We start from the raw sequence: 20425 nt of genomic DNA on the forward strand, positions 1-20425 counted from the left end.
TGCTGGCCAAAAAGTAAAAACTCAAAATGTGCCATTTTGTTTTTTTGCTGAAAGTAATGGCTTTCTTCTGGACACGCTGCCCTAAAGCCAAACTCTATGGAGCGTACTGCTTATTGTCGTCCTATGTACAGATACTCCAGTCTCTACTGTTGAACTCTGCAGCTCCTCCAGGGTTACCTTAGGTCTCTGTGCTGCCTCTCTGATTAATGCCTTCCTTACCCGGTCTGTGAGTTGTGGTGTGCGGCCGTCTCTTGGCATGTTTGCTGTTGTGCCATGTTCTTTCCATTTGGTTATGATAGATTTGATGGTGCTCCTAGGGATCATCAAAGATTTGGATATTTTTTTATAACCTAACCCTGACTTGTACTTCTCAACAACATTGTCCCTTACTGGTTTGGAGAGTTCCCTGGTCTTCATGACAGTGTTTTGGTTAGTGGTGCCTCTTGCTTAGGTGTTGCAGCCTCTGGGGCCTTTCAAAAAGGTGTGTATATGTAATGACAGATCATGTGACACTTAGATTGCACACAGGTGGACATCATTTCACTAAATATGTGACTTCTGAAGGTAATTGGTTGCACCAGAGCTTTTTATGGGCTTCATAACAAAGGGGGTGAATACATACGCACGTGGCAATTATAATTTTATTTATTTCTGAAAAATAGTTTTATATATATATTTTTCTAATTTTACTTCACCAACTTAGACTATTGTGTTCTGATCCATCACATATAATTCAGATTAAAAAAACATTGAACTAAAGGCTGTAATATAACAAAATAGGTAAAAAAACCAAGGGGGGGGGGGGTGAATACTTTTGCAAGGCACTGTAGACAGGGATCAATGTGTCTGTGAGTCAGAGGAGAAATCCTGTTACCTGGTGCTAAGTAATTTTTGGTATGCTGGCCTTTAAATATCTAAGCCCTGCACCCTATACATACCTAAACCTGTTCTTTGCACAATATGCACTCCTGGACCCTCCTCAGATTAACACTATGGACACAGGGGCATTTTTGCCCACACTGACATTGATGCAGCTCCATTTTTCCTCTTGGAAACACCACTGATGCTGGGGGGTTTTTCCTTCAGTATGCACTTTTCCATTTTTGCCCAGGGCTCTGGATTGCCTTGTCCCAGCACTGGTGGCACATACCATTTTTGTCTCTGTTTAGGCTGACCAGGCTCTTAGAAATTTGCCCTCCCTTTCCAATTTCTCTTTTTTTGTTTTTAAAGGCACAATCCACATATAAGACCCATGTTTTATGTTACACCCATATTTGGGGTTTTAACATGAAACATGGTCGCATACTTTATGCCCACCCCCACCCCCCTTCCTCTTTTAGTTAACTAAATGTAAGGTTGCATTACATAAGAGAGGGTATACAATACCTCCATATAGACCTGGGGCAGTGTGGGAGTAAAAACTACAAAAGCCTGTGCATTGCACCCAAGACACAACACATTGTTTGTAGCAGCAGTGCTCTGCAGGCTTCTATACAAAAATGTAGTAAATGCACATTTGGTGATGAGATGTGTTGATGCATTTACTACTTTATTGCAAAAGGTGGACAGTGTTTTTAAAACGTACTACAACACAGAGGTAATTTTAGTTGTGGTCTTTCCTGCAGAAGTGAACTGTAACAGAAATGTCAGCTTTGTTGTGATTTAGGCCTCATGCACGCTGGATGTTTTGCTAACTCTTCTAGACTCCTTTTTCTCCTGGCATCAATGTTTTGGCAGAAAAAAATGCTTGATTCTTGTAAACACATGTAACGTGTTTAGGCGCATCAAGCTTTTGGGCGTTGATACGTTTCAATGACTAGAGTAAATAATTATTCTGGCCAATTTAAGTGAATTAACACTCAATCGCTAAACACATGTTTAGACGCATCAAGTGTTTTTCTGCTAAAACGCCACTGCTCCTGGATGCACTGGCTGTAGGGTTTTTTTCTGCCTCTAATCGCCTAATAGTGAATCTGTTTGCTGGCATTATCTTTGTCCGGTTTCACTGACAAACAGTTCCTGTAGGCAGGCCCGGATTTACTCCCTTTGCCGCCCCAAGGCCGGGCCCTTCAATGCCGCCCCCCCCCCCCCACACCACCAGAAAGAGCCCCCAGACATAATACGGTCAAAGACTGCAGACATGATACAAGAGATGGTCAGAGACTGCAATCATAGTACAGGAGATGGTCAGAGACTGCAGACATGATACAGGAGATGGTCAGAGACTGCAGTTCCTATGGACATTAGTAGATAATGGCCGATCGGCCCTCTCACCTGACCCAGCGATACAGCAATGCTTCCCCTGATCAGGAGTCAGCTCACTCTGAATTGCCCGTGGCGACTCCGTTGGGTAGCACCCAGATCTGTATTCCTGCAATGACTCCATTCCTTTCTCCACCAGGGATGGCGCCAGGCTGTGTGGCTTTCCCTCTGGTGGCGCAGGGCAGCGGGGTTCTCTCTCTGATGGTGTTCCCTCAGCACTGCCCTCTCCCTCTGGAGCCCTGGGTGTACTTTCCTGGGTGTAGACCCCCCCAGGACAAACTACCCCCTTCCATTAGTACAGACCCCCCCAGGACAAACCCCCCACCATTAGTACAGACCCCCCAGGACAAACCCCCCCTCCCTTAGTACAGACCCCCCAGGACAAACCCACCCCCCTCCCTTAGTACAGACCCCCCCAGGACAAACCCCCCACCATTAGTACAGACCCCCCCAGGACAAACCCCCCTCCCTTAGTACAGACCCCCCAGGACAAACCCACCCCCCTCCCTTAGTACAGACCCCCCCAGGACAAACCCACCTCCCTTCATTACTACAGACCCCCCCAGGACAAACCCACCTCCCTTCATTAGTACAGACCCCCCAGGACAAACGCCCCTCTATTAGTACAACCCCCCCCCCCAGGACAACCCCCCTCCATTAGCACAAACCCCCCCAGGTCTACCCCCCTCCATTAGTACAAACCCCCCCCAGGAAAACCCCCTCTCCATTAGTACAACCCCCCCCCGGTCAACCCCCACCCCCTCCATTAGCACAGACCCCCCAAGGACAAACCGCCCCCCCTTCATTAGTACAGACCCCCCAGGACAAAACCGCCCCCCCTTCATTAGTACAGACCCCCCAGGACAAAACCCCCCCTTCATTAGTACAAACCCCCCAGGACAAACCCCCCCTTCATTAGTACAAACCCCCCAGGACAAAACCCCCCCTTCATTAGTACAAACCCCCCAGGACAAACCCCCCTTCACTAGTACAGACATCCCAGGACAACCCCCCCTCCATTAGTACAAACCCCCCCAGGTCTACCCCCCTCCATTAGTACAAACCCCCCCAGGTCTACCCCCCTCCATTAGTACAAACCCCCCCAGGACAAACCCCCTCAATTAGTACAAACCCCCCCAGGAAAACCCCCTCTCCATTAGTACAACCCCCCCAGGTCAACTCCCACCCCCTCCATTAACACAGCCCCCCCCCCCCCAAGGACAAACCGCCCCTCCCTTCATTAGTACAACCCCCCCAGGACAAACCCCCCCTTCACTAGTACAGACATCCCAGGACAACCCCCCTCCATTAGTACAACCCCCCCAGGACAAACCCCCCCTTCACTAGTACAGACATCCCAGGACAACCCCCCCCCCTCCATTAGTACAACCCCTCAGGACAAACCCCCCCTTCACTAGTACAGACATCCCAGGACAACCCCCCCCCCCTCCATTAGTACAACCCCCCCAGGACAAACCCCCCCTTCACTAGTACAGACATCCCAGGACAACCCCCCCCCCTCCATTAGTACAACCCCTCAGGACAAACCCCCCCTTCACTAGTACAGACATCCCAGGACAACCCCCCCCTCCATTAGTACAACCCCTCAGGACAAACCCCCCCTTCACTAGTACAGACATCCCAGGACAACCCCCCCCCCCTCCATTAGTATAACCCCCCCCAGGACAAACCCCCCCTTCACTAGTACAGACATCCCAGGACAACCCCCCCCCCCCCTCCATTAGTACAACCCCTCAGGACAACCTCCCCTCCAAGTGTGTACAATAGATAGAACAGATGGAGACAGGCACAGGCTTGGGCGGGACTCGGGAGTGAGAGACAGAGGAGAACATGCCCCCCCCGCCGCACAGAGACCAGCCGCTCCGATCTTCGGCGGCTGCTCTCCTTCTCTGACAGGAGGAGGGAGGGGGGACGGGCTTGAGCAGCGAAAAAGACAGCCGTGGCGGCGGTGACCTGCGGAGGGAGCCGCCTCAGTCTGGACACAGAGAGGAGGAGGAGGGAGAGGAGCACTCTAGCGCTTCAGCGCCCCCACCTCTCTGGCGCCCGGGTGCACTGCATGCTGATGTTAGTGTGGGGGGCGGCACCGCCCCTGTACCACTGCCGCCCCGAGGCCTGGCCTCGGTGGCCTTGTGGGAAATCCGGCCCTGCCTGTAGGGTACTTTGCACACATGATCAGGTATACTGCCTTAGAGGATTTGCAGGAGAATGTGTCTTGTATTCTTAAATGGCCTTGCAAACCTGGTATTTTTACACTGTCAGTGACATACAGGTGCATCTCCTAAAATGCTAATATCAAAAAGTTAATTTATTTCAGTAATTCAATTAAAAAAGTGAAACGTATATATGTTATATAGATGCGTTACACACAGAGTGATATATTTCAAGCATTTTTCTTTTAATTTTGATTATGGCTTACAGCTAGTGAAAACCCAAAATTCAGTATCTCTGAAAATTAGATTACATAATACCAATAAAAAAAAGGATTTTCAATACATAAATGTTGGCTTACTGAAAAGTATGTCCATGTACAGTATAGTATGCACTCAATACTTGGTTGGGCATGGCGTGGCATGGAGGCGATCAGCCTGTGCCACTGCTGAGGTGTTGTGGAAGCCCAGGTTTCTTTGGTAGTGGCTTTCAGCTCATCTGCATTGTTGGGTCTGGTGTCTCTCATCTTCCTCTTGACAATACCTCACAGATTCTTTATGGGGTTTAGGTCAGGCGAGTTTGCTGGCCAATCAAGCACGGTGATATCATGATCATCAAACCAGGTATTGGTACTTTTGGCAGTGTGGGCAGGTGCCAGGTCCTGCTGGAAAATGAAATCAGCATCTCAATAAAGCTGGTCAGCAGAGGGAAGCATGAAGTGCCCTAGAATTTCCTGGTAGAGGGCTGCGCTGACTTTGGACTTGATAAAACACAGTGGACCAACATCAGCAGATGACAGGGCTCCCCAAATCATCACGGACTGTGGTAAATTTTGCATTTCATTTCTAAATCGAGGTCCTAGAGTCTGGAGGAAGAGTGGAAAGGCACAGGATCCAAGTTGCATGAGGTCCAGTGTGAAGTTTCCACAGTCAGTGATAATTTGGGGAGCCGTGTTATCTGCTGGTGTTTGTCCACTGTGTTTTATCAAGTCCAATGTCAGCGCAGCCCTCTACCAGGAAATACTAGAGCACTTCATTCTTTCCTCAGCTGACCATCTTTATGGAGATGCTGATTTCATTTTCCAGCAGGACTTAGCACCTGCTTACACTGCCAAAAATACCAATACCTGGTTTAATGATCATGGTATCACTGTGCTTGATTAGCCAGCAAACTCGCCTGACCTAAACCCCATAGAGAATCTGTGGGGTATTGTTAAGAGGAAGATGAGACACCAAAACCAACAATGCAGATGAGCTGAAAGCCGCTATCAAAGCAACCTGGGCTTCCATAACACCTCAGCAGTGCCACAGGTTGATCGCCTCCTTGCCACGCCACATTAATGCAGTAATTCATGCAAAAGGAACCCCCGATCAAGTATTGGTATAGTGCATACTATACTGTACATAGACATATTTTTCAGTAAGCCAATATTTATGCATTAAAAATCTTTTTTTTTTTTTTTTTATTGGTCTTATGTAATAATAAAATTTTTTGAGATGCTGAATTTTGGGTTTTCTCTAGCTGTAAGCCATAATCATCAAAATTAAAATAACGAATTGCTTGAAATACATCACTCTGTGTGTCATGCATCTATGTAAAATATATATGTTTCACTTTTTGAACTGAATGACTGAAATGAACTTTTTGATGATATTCTAATTTTATGAGATGCACCTGTATATATGTGCAGGTTTCACATCTTTACATGCTTGCATTGATATGTCATGCTAAATCCAAACTTCTAATTTTGTCAATGGCTAACACAGTATAATACTACGCTGCTGTTACCAAGCACTATTAGAATTTTTCATCTCGATAATTTCTTGCCACATGACCTGGAAATAATCTTCATCGTGTGTTCTACTGTCACAATCTTTTTTAATTGTAGGGCGCTCCAGAGACTGTAATTGAGCGTTGCAATTATGTGCGTGTGGGCTCCACAAAGTTGCCACTAACTCCATCAGCAAGAGAGAGGATCATGTCCAAGATCCGTGACTGGGGATCTGGCATAGACACTCTTAGATGCCTTGCTCTTGCTACAAGGGATGTTCCACCAAAATTAGAAGACATGCAACTGGATGACTCTAACAAATTCATCAGCTACGAGGTATACCTGTCTTTACAAAATGTTTTATTTTTTTCTATAAATCTGTAAGTACATGTTAAATAAAACAATTTGTTTTTCTTCCAGACAAATTTGACATTCATTGGATGTGTTGGAATGCTGGATCCTCCCCGCAAAGAGGTTTCTACTTCAATTCAAATGTGTAGAAAGGCTGGCATCAAAGTTATAATGATAACTGGTGACAACAAGGGCACAGCTGTGGCTATATGCCGAAAGATTGGTATTTTCTCAGATTCCGAGGACATAACTGACAAGGCATATACTGGAAGGGAGTTTGATGACCTCCCACTGGAAAAACAAAGGGATGCTTGTCGTACAGCTCGATGCTTTGCCCGTGTTGAACCAGCACACAAATCCAAGATTGTGGAGTATCTTCAGTCTTTTAATGAAATTACTGCAATGGTAAGGTTTCTGCCACTGGCTGTATATTTTACTTTGTAGTGAAATTTTAAGTGTCTGAGAAAATATAACTTGAATTTCTTTTTTTTCCTCCTAGACTGGTGATGGAGTAAATGATGCTCCAGCCTTGAAAAAGGCAGAAATTGGGATTGCCATGGGTTCTGGTACTGCTGTAGCAAAATCGGCTGCAGAAATGGTTCTCTCTGATGACAACTTCTCCACTATTGTGTCTGCTGTGGAGGAAGGCCGAGCCATTTATAATAACATGAAACAGTTTATTCGCTACCTGATCTCCTCCAATGTTGGCGAAGTAGTCTGGTAAGATATCCTCACTACCATGAATGTCCAATTCATAAATTTAGTGTGTAATAAGGTTTTCAGTAGATCTTCTGTCAATCTACAGCAGGGGTAGACAACCTGGGGCCCTCCAGCTGTTGCAGAAATAAAAGGCCCATCATGCCTCTGGGAGTAATTTTAACTGCCAGCCTTGCAATGCCTCATGGGAAATGTGTTTCCACAACAGCTGGAGAGCCCCAGGTTGCCTACCCCTGATCTACAGTATATTAAAGGGTCTATACCATAACCTAAAGAATACCTGCACATTTTTTTTACACATTTCAGTATATTAAGACAAATGAAGTAACCATACAGCTGTACCGATTATGCTTCTTTTTCTTTCTCATTCTTCTCTCTCTTTCCCTTTTTTTTTTTTTAAATCTCTTTACCTTTGGTTGGTTTTGCTGGAAACTCCAGTACTCATTCCAATCCAAATGTCTTGTCCAGTAGGTTGTAAAGGTATCTGCTAATGTCTTCAAACATAGAATATCAATATGGTAGCAAAGAACATGTTCCCCCAGGACATGCTTAGTTCCAGTCTCCTGCAAGGATGAGCAGGCACATTTGAAATCATTAGTAGTGACTCGTGTTTTAAATTTAAAGCGGAGTTCCATCCAAAAGTGGAACTTCCACTCATCTGATTCCCCCCCCCCCCCCTCCGGTGCCACAATTGGCAAGTTTTTGGGGGGAGGTGGGGGGGACAGGATACCTGTCTTTGACAGGTATCCTTTCCCACTTCCAGGAGCCTCAGCCGCAGCTATTGACGTCACGGCTGGGGCTCCCTCCCTCCTTCCCCTGTCGCCGGGCCAGCAGGAGAGAGGAGCGTGAAACTGAAAAGCTACACTGCCGGGTACCCTTACCCGCAATGGCGGCGGCAGCACCCAACAGCTGATGGAAACATCAGCTGCGGTGCCAACATCCCAGACTCCAGGACAGGTAAATGTCCTATTATTAAAAGCCAGCAGCTGCAGTATGTGTAGCTGCTGGTTTTTAATTTTTGGGTTTTTTTTGGGCAGACCTCCGCTTTAAGACAATTAAACACTTGCCTTCTTTAGCCACACAGTACAAAAAGATACTTTGATGATATTTTGATGTTTATCATTGTCCACTCAACAAAAATGTTGAAAATAATCACATCTAGGCAGATGAAAAATTAGACATTTATAAAAGGTGAATAACCGTGACACTCTTGTATGATTACTGTTACAATAACATGTTATAAGTATTTTATGTAAGTTACATTTTTTAATCACATCAGTCACTGTTTTGTATATCACACAAGTAAAATTTATTTTTTCCAGCTGAAAGAAAATAAAAGAATGATGCAATTTTTAAGAAGGCTACTATGATATAAAATACTTAATCCTGTCAATACCTCTTACAAGGTGCTAATCTGTGCCTTTGATTGTCCAAAGCATTGCTGAAGGGTGCCCAGGGAGCCCTTAAACACAATATGCAGACTAAAGATTTTAGAAAATATATACAATGTGGAGCGGGCATTTGATAGCACCCTGCCTTAGATTGGGATGGGGGAATGTCTCAGCACAGACATTTCCAAAGTACACTGCAAGAACTCTTGGGGAAAAAAAACTCTGATGTATGGCAATGTGTAACCTTTCAGAGGTTAGTTTACCACGTAAGGAATACTGATACGTTTTTATTAAGACTGAATAATGTGTGTATTAAATGCCTTTGTTCTTTTCCCTTTAGTATCTTTCTTACTGCTATCCTTGGCCTGCCAGAAGCATTAATCCCCGTCCAATTGCTCTGGGTTAATCTTGTAACAGATGGATTACCTGCCACTGCACTGGGATTTAACCCTCCTGACCTGGACATCATGGATAAGCAACCCCGTAATCCTAGGGAACCACTAATCAGCGGATGGCTTTTTTTTAGATATCTTGCAATTGGAGGTATTGTTCCTTCTACCTACTCTATCTGTGTAATACTGGCATACAGAGAGAGACTCAAGAAAAGACAATTTGATAACCTTGCTATATTATCTAAAATATACCTTAACCTGCCAAATCTGTTGTAGAAGATCTGTATAAATTTATAATGCTATTGATGTCATAAAAGCAATCTTTTATCTTAAAGAAAATGTGTGGCAATGACAATTGTGAACCAAAATATGAATAACAAATCTGACAACTTAAGCTGTTTTCACAAACCTTGATGACGCACCATCTTGTGCAAAAAGTACAGAGATGATGGTCCTGATTTCCTTATCTGACCTTCTTTATCTGTTCAGTATACAGTGCCTTGCAAAAGTATTCACCCCTCTTGGCTTTTTACCTATTTTGCTACACAGCCTTTAGTTCAATGTTTTTTTTAATCCAAATTATTTGTGATCGAAAAATATATACATAAAACTATTTTTCACTATTTTGTTATATTACAGCCTTTAGTTCAATGTTTTTTTTAATCTGAATTATATGTGATGGATCAGAACACAATAGTCTAAGTTGGTGAAGTAAAATTAGAAAAATATATACATAAAACTATTTTTCAGAAATAAAAAAACTGATAATTGGCATGTGCGTATGTATTCACCCCCTTTGTTATGACTCCCATAAAAGGCTCTGGTGCAACCAATTACCTTCATAAGTCACATAATTAGTGAAATGATATCTACCTGTGTGCAATCTAAGTGTCACATGATCTGTCATTACATATACACACCTTTTTGAAAGGCCCCAAAGGCTGCAACACCTAAGCAAGAAGCACCACTAACCAAACACTGCCATGAAGACCAAGGAACTCTCAAAACAAGTAAGGGACAATGTTGTTGAGAAGTACAAGTCAGGGTTAGGTTATAAAAAAAAAAAAAAAAAAATATCCAAATCTTTGATTATCCCTAGGAGCAACATCAAATCTATCATAACCAAATGGAAAGAACATGGCACAACAGCATACCTGCCAAGAGACGACCGTACACCAAAACTCACAGACCGGGCAAGGAAGGGGCATTAATCAGAGAGGCAGCACAGAGACCTAAGGTAACCCTGGAGGAGCTGCAGAGTTCTACAGCAGAGACTGGAGTATCTGTACATAGGACGACAATAAGCCGTACCCTCCATAGAGTTGGGCTTTATGGCAGAGTGGCCAGAAGAAAGCCATTACTTTCAGCAAAAAAACAAAATGGCACATTTTGAGTTTGCAAAAAGGCATGTGGGAGACTCCCAAAATGTATAGAGGAAGGTGCTCTGGTCTGATGAGACTAAAATTGAACTTTTTGGCCATCAAAGAAAACGCTATGTTTGGCGCAAACCCAACACATCACATCACCCAAAGAACACAATTTTCAGCAGTCAGGACTGGAAAACTGGTCAGGGTTGAGGGAAAGATGGATGGTGCTAAATACAGGGATATTCTTGAGCAAAACCTGTACCACTCTGTGTGTGATTTGAGGCTAGGACAGAGGTTCACCTTCCAGCAGGACAATGACCCCAAACACACTGCTAAAGCAACACTTGAGTGGTTTAAGGGGAAACATGTAAATGTGTTGGAATGGCCTAGTCAAAGCCCAGACCTCAATCCAATAGAAAACCTGTGGTCAGACTTGGAGTGCTGTTCACAAGTGCAAACCATACAACTTGAAGGAGCTAGAGCAGTTTTGCAAGGAGGTATGTGCAAAAATCCCAGTGGTAAGATGTGGCAAGCTCAAAGACTTATCCAAAGCGACTTGGACCTGCGCTGACCGCAAAAGGTGGCTCTACAAAGTATTGACTTCAGGGGGTTAATAGTTATGCACATTGACTTTTTTCTGTTATTTTGTCCTATTTGTTGTTTGCTTCACAATAAAAAAAAAAATCTTTAAAGTTGTGGGCATGTTCTGTAAATTAAATGATGCAAATCCTCAAACAATCCATCCTAATTCCAGGTTGTGAGGCAACAAAAAACGAAAAATGCCAAGGGGGTGAATACTTTTGCAAGGCACTGTATGAGCATGGGCAAATGCAGACATCCTGGCTATAGAAGCATTGTTAGTCTTCCAAAGAAATAATGTATTTTATACAAAGTAAAGTTACAGTAGTTGGTTTTAGCACTATAGAAGTTTTAAGTTTTAAATGTGTTCTAATTATTGTAGAGACTGCATTCTCATTTCTAAAAAAACTGTGCTACATTTCTGAATGTATTCTATTTTTGCTTTTTGCACCAGTTTATGTAGGTCTGGGCACTGTGGGAGCTGCCACATGGTGGTTCCTATATGATGAAGATGGACCACAGGTGACATTTTACCAGCTGGTAAGTCAAATGGATTTTGTATAGGAATATTAGTTTTTATGTATGAAAATTAAATTATAATCCTATAAATAAATGGAATATTAGGTAAATAACTACATCTTTCTTTCCTCTGAACTTTGATAGATCCCTGTTACATTGGTGATGTACTCTTAAAAATTCTTAAACATATACTAATTAAACCTTCTCATCCTGGTATTTCCCTTTTATCCCCGCCTCCTTTTAGTTAATAGGAATGTCAATTTAATTCCTTGTACTTTACAATTTTACCTTTCGTATACAGTGTAATTTATCTTCTTCTATTCTTAAAATTAATTTTGTATACCTGTATACAGTGTTGTAATTTTTCTTCTTCTATTCATAAAATGTAAAAAAATAACTTAACTCCAGAACAAAAACATGTAATTCTACTGATCCATCCAGGCTGATTTTGTTACATTTATCTGGCAGGATAAATCAATCCAAAATGGCAGACATTCTGATCAAATCTAAACTCGGGAGTGGAGTGGCATTTCTAGACCTGCCCTTTGTTATACGGCTGACCTTATGGCAAGAGTAGTCGATTGGTGTAAACATAAGATACACCAGCTTTGGGTCTCCCTTGAACAGGACTACTCCCCCCACCCCTCCTTTGGCCGTGGCCCCATGGTCAGAAAGGAGCACTACAGTGCTCCTGGGTTCACACTGCTGTGATCCTAGATCGCATGTGATTCACACCCGCACTGCAGGTGCCGATCACATGTGATGTCTGAGCAATGTGAGCTCAGCCATACAGTTGTATGGCTGAACTCGGATTGGATTCGCACAGAAGATGGTGCAGGGACTTGTTTTGCTTCGCACGAGAATCGAATCGCATGGGTATTCTCACCCTTGCACTGCGATCTGTGAACTAAACTGGGGGTGTCAAAGTTAATGACGCTTGCAGCGGTTCGCAGAAGGCAGTGTGAACTGCCTGCGGGAGAGGAGCGATGCTGGAATTGCGCTGGTTCCCGCATTGCACTAGTGTGAACCCGGGGTGAAGGATTTTCGAAAGCACCCCTTAATGGGACTCTACAACTATGTCCTACTATAGTAGGACATCCAAAGTTTTTCCCAGGGGTTACAGATACTTTTTTTTTTTTGGCTCTGGCAACTCGAAACGAATGTCTTCGTTTTTGGGCTAATTCTGACTTTACTAACCCAGGTATGTGGCAATGACAGCTTCTTCTGCTGGTATAGAACACTGTCTGTTCTTTCTCAACATATCCCACAACAGAGTGATATATGCTGGTGGTTTAATGCAAAGGCAGACACTATAATGCATGTTTTTTTTTAGGGAATTCTTTACTGTGACTTTTTTGGCGGCAGGTCACCCAAATCATATCACAGCTTACTCATATCTCTCTATGATAATACGGAAGCTGTCCTAAATGTGACCCCATCATCAAAGAAATGGTACAAGAAATCATTGTTTAACCATATCCTGAAGCCATAAGGGCTTGTGCTTGAAAACAAACGACCCCTCCAACACTGACAGGTCCAAAATCATATGGTTCTATTGGGAACAATTTTAGTGTCTTGCAGCACTGTTGAAGTACTATATTTCTACTTCCTTTTGTTTGCCGAGGCCACATGCTCTACCACCTCAACCTTTTTTTTTATTCCTCTGCCCTGCTATTGTTTTTCCCCGGTCTTGTTCACTCCATCCCATTGCACTTAATGATTTCCCCAGAGCAGTAAGAATGATAGGTACTTATTAAATGTGTCATGCAACTCCATCTGCTACTTTCTGTGGTATCTGAAAATGTATGTATCCTACCAATGGCATATTTTGTATTCTCACTGTTTATTATGAATGCATACCCTTTAAGTGTAACTACTGAATAAAGAATTTGAAGAAAAAAAAAAAAAACAAAATAATATATTGCAGGTCAGGAGTCCTTCGACTCCAAGGGACTCTGACTTTGGACTTCCTAGCCTCCAAATAAACAACCTACAATAAACAATATGCTACCTTTGTTTGTATTCAGAACCAGGGATTCTCTAGCTCTTTCCTTGTATGCTCTAGTTATCCCCTGGTCTTTGTTCAGTCTAATCTATACCTTTCCTCCACTAAGCATTCCAACTCGCCTGCTCCACAAAATAGAGCAAGAGTGGAAGATGACAATTCTTCTGGTACCAAATTGTATACCAGGTTTTTCTGGGCATCATAGGCATGCCCACGGGGTGTGCCGGGTGTGCACAGGCACACCCTAATCCCTGGCCTATGCTGAGCTCTCATTGGTCCGGCCAGGCAAACAAAAACATCTGTTTGCTGCCGCTGCGACTTCTATAGTTCCGGCCACGAGCGGCGGCAGAGTGATATACATATGCACTCCGCCCCCTCCTTTTTCTCCCTTGGAAGAAGGGCGGAGCCTCAGCCTGGATAGCGGCAGACGGGTCACGTGAGCAGTGAGCGCCGTGTACAGCTGACTCACAGCTTCGGCTATTTTCGAGGGCTCCGTTGTGGTTCGTACTGCGCAAGCGCTGCGCAGTACAGGGGGGCATTATCCGCCGGGGGACCTTTTTCGGCAGGACACAGGCACTGGGTAGCCAGACACACGAATCACAATGGACCAAAACCCTCCCTGCCTAACTTGTCAGCAAAAAAGTGTGCGCAAAAAAGTTGTCAGCAAAAAGTGTATATATATATATATATATATATATATATATATATATATATATATATATATATATATATATATATATATATATATATATATATATATATATATATATATTACACACACACAGTGGGAACGGAATGTATTCAGACCCCCTTACATTTTTTACTCTTTGTTATATTGCAGCCATTTGCTAAAATCATTTAAGTTCATTCTTTTTCCTCATTACTATACACACAGCACCCCATATTGACAGAAAAACACAGAATTGTTGACATTTTTGCAGATTTATTAAAAAAGAAAAACTGAAATATTACATGGTTCTCAGTATTTAGTAGAAGCACCCTTTTGATCTAAAACAGCCATGAGTCTTTTTGGGAAAGATGCAACAAGTTTTTCACACCTGGATTTGGGGATCCTCTGCCATTCCTCCTTGCAGATCCTCTCCAGTTCTGTCAGGTTGGATGGTAAACGTTGGTGGACAGACATTTTTAGGTCTCTCCAGAGATGCTCAATTTGGTTTAAGTCAGGGCTCTGGCTGGGCCATTCAAGAACAGTCACAGAGTTGTTGTGAAGCCACTCCTTCATTATTTTAGCTGTGTGCTTAGGGTCATTGCCTTGTTGGAAGGTAAACCTTCGGCCCAGTCTGGGGTCCTGAGCACTCTGGAGAAGGTTTTCGTCCAGGATATCCCTGTACTTGGCAGCATTTATCATTCCCTCAATTGCAACCAGTTGTCCTGTCCCTGCAGCTGAAAAACAACCCCACAGCATGATGCTGCCACCACCATGCTTCACTGTTGGGACTGTATTGGACAGGTGATGAGCAGTGCCTGGTTTTCTCCACGCATACCGCTTAGAATTAAGGCCAAAAAGTTCTATCTTGGTCTCATCAGACCAGAGAATCTTATTTCTCACCATCTTGGAGTCCTTCAGGTTTTTTTTAGCAAACTCCATGCAGGCTTTCATGTGTCTTGCACTCAGGAGAGGCTTCCGTCGGGCCACTCTGCCATAAAGCCCCGACTGGTGGAGGGTTGCAGTGATGGTTGACTTTCTACAACTTTCTCCCATCTCCCGACTGCATCTCTGGAGTTCAGCCACAGTGATCTTTGGGTTGTTCTTTACCTCTCTCACTAAGGCTCTTCTCCCCCAATAGCTCAGTTTGGCCAGCTCTAGGAAGGGTTCTGGTCATCCCAAATGTCTTCCATTTAAGGATTATGGAGGCCACTGTGCTCTTAGGAACTCTTAGGAACCTTAAGTGCAGCAGAAATTTTTTTGTAACCTTGGCCAGATCACATACACACATATATACACATATATATATATATATATATATATATATATATATATATATATATATATATATATATATACGGCTACAGGCAGACCTGAATTTCCTGGAGGCCGACTTAAGACGGCCTCCCCTTTGCACGCTCCCCGCGCCCCCTGCAGGGTGCGCGCTGTGATCACCGCGTCACTAAGACTCGGGTGATCACAGATCCAAGTAAGGGGCCGATCCCGGCCCCTTACCACGTGATCAGCTGTCAGCCAATGACAGCTGATCACGTGTGTAAACAAAAGCTCTGTAATCTTCTTTTTTTTTTTTTTTCTCCTCACGCTGACAGCGAAGGAGGCACATCGGCCTCATCTGTGCCAATCAGTACCCCCTGCCAATGCCCACCAGTGCCACCTTTCAATGCCCATGAGTGCCACCTATCAATGTCCACAAGTGCCCACCTATCAATGCCCACCAGTGGTGCCAATCAGTGCCACCTAGCAGTGCTGCCTATCAGTGTAACCTACCAGTGCCGATCAGTGTCCATTATTGCCACCTATTAGTGCCACTTCTCAGTGCCCACCAGTGCCACCCATCAGTGCCCACCAGTGCTGCCTTATCGGTGCCCATGAGTGCCGCCCATCGGTTCCCATCAGTGCAGCCCATCGGTGCCCATCAGTGCAGCATATATTTATATACACACAGACGCATGTGTGTTTTGAGCTTTGGTTTGAGGTGCACACCCTAATGCAATAGGCTGCACATGCCTATGCTGGGCAAGACATACTCAGACTTCTTGCAGTTGACCCCTGGCATCTCCCCACCAGGCCAGATCTGTTTTCTCAAGAGCCCCCTATTCCACCTATGCATTACATTCTTTGTTTTTAACAGTATGGCTCTTGAAACTCGGGTCTTGTAGGATACAGAGGTTTCTGAGTCAGTGATGCCTACCTTGCTGAAAGCATGGAAAGCTACTTCTAGGAAGATGTATTATTCTACCTGGAAATCTTACTTCAGCTGTTTTAAGCACAGCCAGTTACTTACTAGAGGTGACTTTGTCTCACATTCTGGCCTTCCTCCAAACAAGTCTTGGCCAGTTCTTAGCACCTTGAAAGGAAAAGTTTTGAACATATCCATCCTTTTCCAAAGACCTTTGGCTTTGCATTCCCTTGTAAAAACATTTATTCAAGGTGTTTTTCATGTCATGCCCGCTTTGCAGCTTCCTGAGCTTCCTTGGAACCTTCATTTTCTCTCTGCATTGCAGATGACACTCTTTGAACCCATCAGGGATATTCCCTTAGAAATTCCAGCCACTAAAGTAGCCTTTTTGGTGGCTATAACATCTGTGAGATGTGTCCATGACAATGTTGTATAGTGTTAAATAAATTCAGTGTGGTGCAACACCTCAAATAATAAATAGTTCAAAGTCCCATACAATTGTGTATTACACGTATATCCAACGACTTCCAGAAAAAAATATTTTAAAATGGTGATGAAAATATATTAAGCAAAACACCCCATGTCTTCACTCTTCACTCATCATGCAAAGTGCACATCCATCACCAGGTGAAGGGCCTGCTCACCTCAATACAATGATCAACACGCTTATCAATCTTTAACCCAGGTACATATTTTGTATCCTTGGTTCACACAGGGCATCCGTCCCCTCCACTTACCCCACTTACCAAAGCTCTCCATGGACTCAGCTCACATAGCAAACAAGCCTGAAAGGCACAAACATCGTGTACTCCTTTATCGTTCTTTATTAAGAACCACACAATAAAATTCACTTTCAAAATGACAAGCTAAAGAGCTTAATTGGAGCAATATCTCCAACCGGCTCACCACCACACATGGCGCGACACTGGCGTAACGTTACAGGCTTGGCTCAGGCACTACCTGTTATGGGGTAATAACTATATCTGAATTGTGCTCCTGTGTTGTCACCCTGGCACGTTTTATCCCTGGTTGAAATTTCAAGCGGCTGTGCCAAAACGCTTCGTGCAGGCATAGTCCGATGTTGTCATGGCCAGGTGATCAGTCCAGAGCCATGATGAACAGATGCTGGACAAGTGCCCGCAGACAGGAAATGTCTAAAAAGGATAGAGAAGAAGAAAATTCTATTCTAGTCAAGTATGCACTGCCACTGTATGTAAGAATGTAGGCATCATCTTTCTCTTGCTCCTGAGATGGCCTAGGCCAGTGATGGCGAACCTTGGCACCCCAGAAGTTTTGGAACTATATTTCCCATGATGCTCATGCACTCTGCAGTGTAGTGAAGCATCATGGGAAATGTAGTTACAAAACATCTGGGGTGTCAAGGTTCGCCATCACTGGCCTAGGGGCTATGGGATTTGTAGTGTGCATAGAGCAGCGCACATGACTATAACTCATTTGCACTGCTTGTTCCAAGCAAACAGAAATGAGGGGGAAAAAAGGTTCGGGTACAAGGGTAAGATGAAGAGTGTTACAAAGAGGCAGACAGACCTAGTAAGAAATGATTTAATGAAGAAAAAAAAAAGTCCAAGTAGTGTACGTGTATGGATTATTTAGTAACTTTATAGTTTAGTGTAAAATTTCTGTACAGAAAAATGTATCACTAGGACAGGTCAGTCACATTACTTGATTTGGTCACATAACTGGTGAAACCTACTTGAAGGAGATCAGATGCACCTGTCAATGAATACCGAATGATTCAGAATAATCTGAAACCAATACTACTGGCACTCTTGTATGAATTGAGGTGTGAAGTGCAATGTTATTGACCAGTTACTTACCTCCAACCACACTATGGGTTGAAGTTCCACTTAAACACTGGAGTTCATTTATGAAACCACTTACTGATGTTTGTGGTACTTTTTCTTACATTCCTTATAGAGACACTTCATGAAATGCACACCTGAAAATCCATTATTTGAAGGAATTGACTGTGAAGTGTTTGAGTCTCGCTATCCCACTACCATGGCCCTGTCTGTGCTGGTAACCATCGAGATGTGTAATGCTCTCAACAGGTAAATCGTGATTCTATATAGAGGTATATCCTTTAAATGTTAACTGTCTTATTACAAATTTCTGAGCATTAGCCTCATTAGGCTTATTTGACTTGGACAAGAAAAAACTTTTTGTGGACAAGCCTTTAGAACAATTTCCACAAAAAAAGTGTTCAAAGTTGTTACAATTACAATCATGTGGGTATGATAGGGAGTTTTAGGAGAACTGGGGAAGAACAGTGAGCTATTTCAATGCAGAGTTTAAATTGTCATTTATACAAGAGTGTATTCAAACTACTAAATAAGGCAAGAAGGTTACAGCATTTAACATATCATAAGCAGAGAGCTGGAGGATAGACTTTTTTTTTTTTTTTTTTTTTTTTAGACTCTCTTTACTTTCAGGAGACTTATTTTCCAAATCTGTGTATTATTATTAAAAACAAAGCAAGTTGATCTTGCACTGGTTGATGTAACAAATATCTCTGTGGTTCTTTAAATAACTTTTCATATTACCATACAAGGAAAGTTAAGTACTGCTGATATAATAGTTTTGATAAAAACTAAAACTAAGTCAATATAAATTATTTTCCAGCTAAATAGATTTTAATCTGCCTTGTATTTTTCATCATGGGGAAAAATAAAGATGCTTGACCTCCCAGAGAACAAAATACCTCCAAGAATTGAAGTGTAAAAGAAAATACTCGAAAAAAAAATATTGCTTTTTTTTAAATATCTTTTTCATTGTAAAATATTAAATAATTTTGGTGCAGGTGGAATGACAAATGTAATGTTAACATTATACCAACCGCTGTGTAAAAACTTCCAAAGTCAACATTCTGTTCCTCGTTCCCTCTTTTTTAGTAGTTCTTTGTTATTCTGTTTGAAAATATCCAGCACTTTAGAGATTAAGGAGAAACATCAAGTTGTCACAATGTAACTGTATTTCACAAAATAAGACAATGCACAACTCATTTATCTCAATTTAATATCTGCAGTCTGTCTGAGAACCAATCTCTACTGAGGATGCCACCTTGGCTTAACATCTGGCTTCTGGGTGCAATCATCATGTCCATGGCACTACACTTCTTGATCCTCTATGTGAAACCAATGCCGGTATATATTGTGTGCTATAAAATGTCTTTCTGGGAAAGTTAAAGTGGTTGTAAACCCTCACATGTAAAGAGAATAGCCTCAGATATATATCTGCAGTCTTCCCCTTTCTACATACTTTGAGAAGTGCAGATTGTGTTAAAAAATCTTTCTTCCTCCTTCAGCAGTACATAGGGGTGGGTGGGGAGACTGGACTTACACTGTGTGAAAGTTAATTGGAGGAAAGAGACCCCCCCACATAGGCAGAGGAACAAAGGAACATGCAGAGCTGTATTCTGAATAGATCAGCTCCCTGCTTAGAGGTCTACCTCTAAGCTCCCTCCTCAACACAAATTTTCAGTTCATGTTATCTCATGTGTCAGAGCTTGTCAGAAGTGACTCATGCTGATAACAGGAATGAAGCACCAGAGAGAAATGACTCTTAGAACTTTGGAGAGAGATAAGTAAACACTACAGATATGTGCTTATTTCAAATTTAATGAATGGGGTTTACAACCACTTTAATTTTAGAAAATCTAATTCGGTAATATTTGTTCTTCAGCGTTTTTAATGGTGTTGATTGTTTTATTGAATAATTTCTCAACAGGACATTCCAGTGTTCATGTACGTAGATATCTAAAAGGTGCATTACCTTATTTTTTTTTTAACCACTTTGAGTCCCCAGGCCTTTTTCTTCCCAAATCTCCCCTAAAGTCTCCTTGTCTCCGTTCCACAGATTTATATCTTTTAGATATTGTAGTCTATCCTGACGACACATTTTACATAATTTTTTTTAGGGGAAGGATAGTTTTTCAATTTGGAAGCAAATTTGGTTACATATACTTTATTTTTATTTTTTTGCCAATACATAGTAAAACATTTGAAAAAAATTGTC

At 42.7% G+C, this 20425-nt stretch overlaps 1 protein-coding gene across 1 annotated transcript in view; it reads left to right on the plus strand.

Moving 5' to 3' along the window:
- ATP2A3 (ATPase sarcoplasmic/endoplasmic reticulum Ca2+ transporting 3) overlaps positions 1-20425 on the plus strand; it is a 391838-nt gene that overhangs the window by 346152 nt on the left and 25261 nt on the right. Inside the window, exons 13-19 of the mRNA XM_073615051.1 lie at positions 6320-6538; positions 6623-6958; positions 7053-7273; positions 9002-9204; positions 11454-11539; positions 18329-18462; positions 19437-19554. Coding sequence (XP_073471152.1) covers positions 6320-6538; positions 6623-6958; positions 7053-7273; positions 9002-9204; positions 11454-11539; positions 18329-18462; positions 19437-19554 — 1317 coding nt within the window. The remainder of the gene's footprint in view (positions 1-6319; positions 6539-6622; positions 6959-7052; positions 7274-9001; positions 9205-11453; positions 11540-18328; positions 18463-19436; positions 19555-20425) is intronic.

This window comes from Aquarana catesbeiana, linkage group LG02 (assembly GCF_042186555.1).
Source record: "Aquarana catesbeiana isolate 2022-GZ linkage group LG02, ASM4218655v1, whole genome shotgun sequence".
NCBI classification, from domain to species: Eukaryota; Metazoa; Chordata; class Amphibia; order Anura; family Ranidae; genus Aquarana; species Aquarana catesbeiana.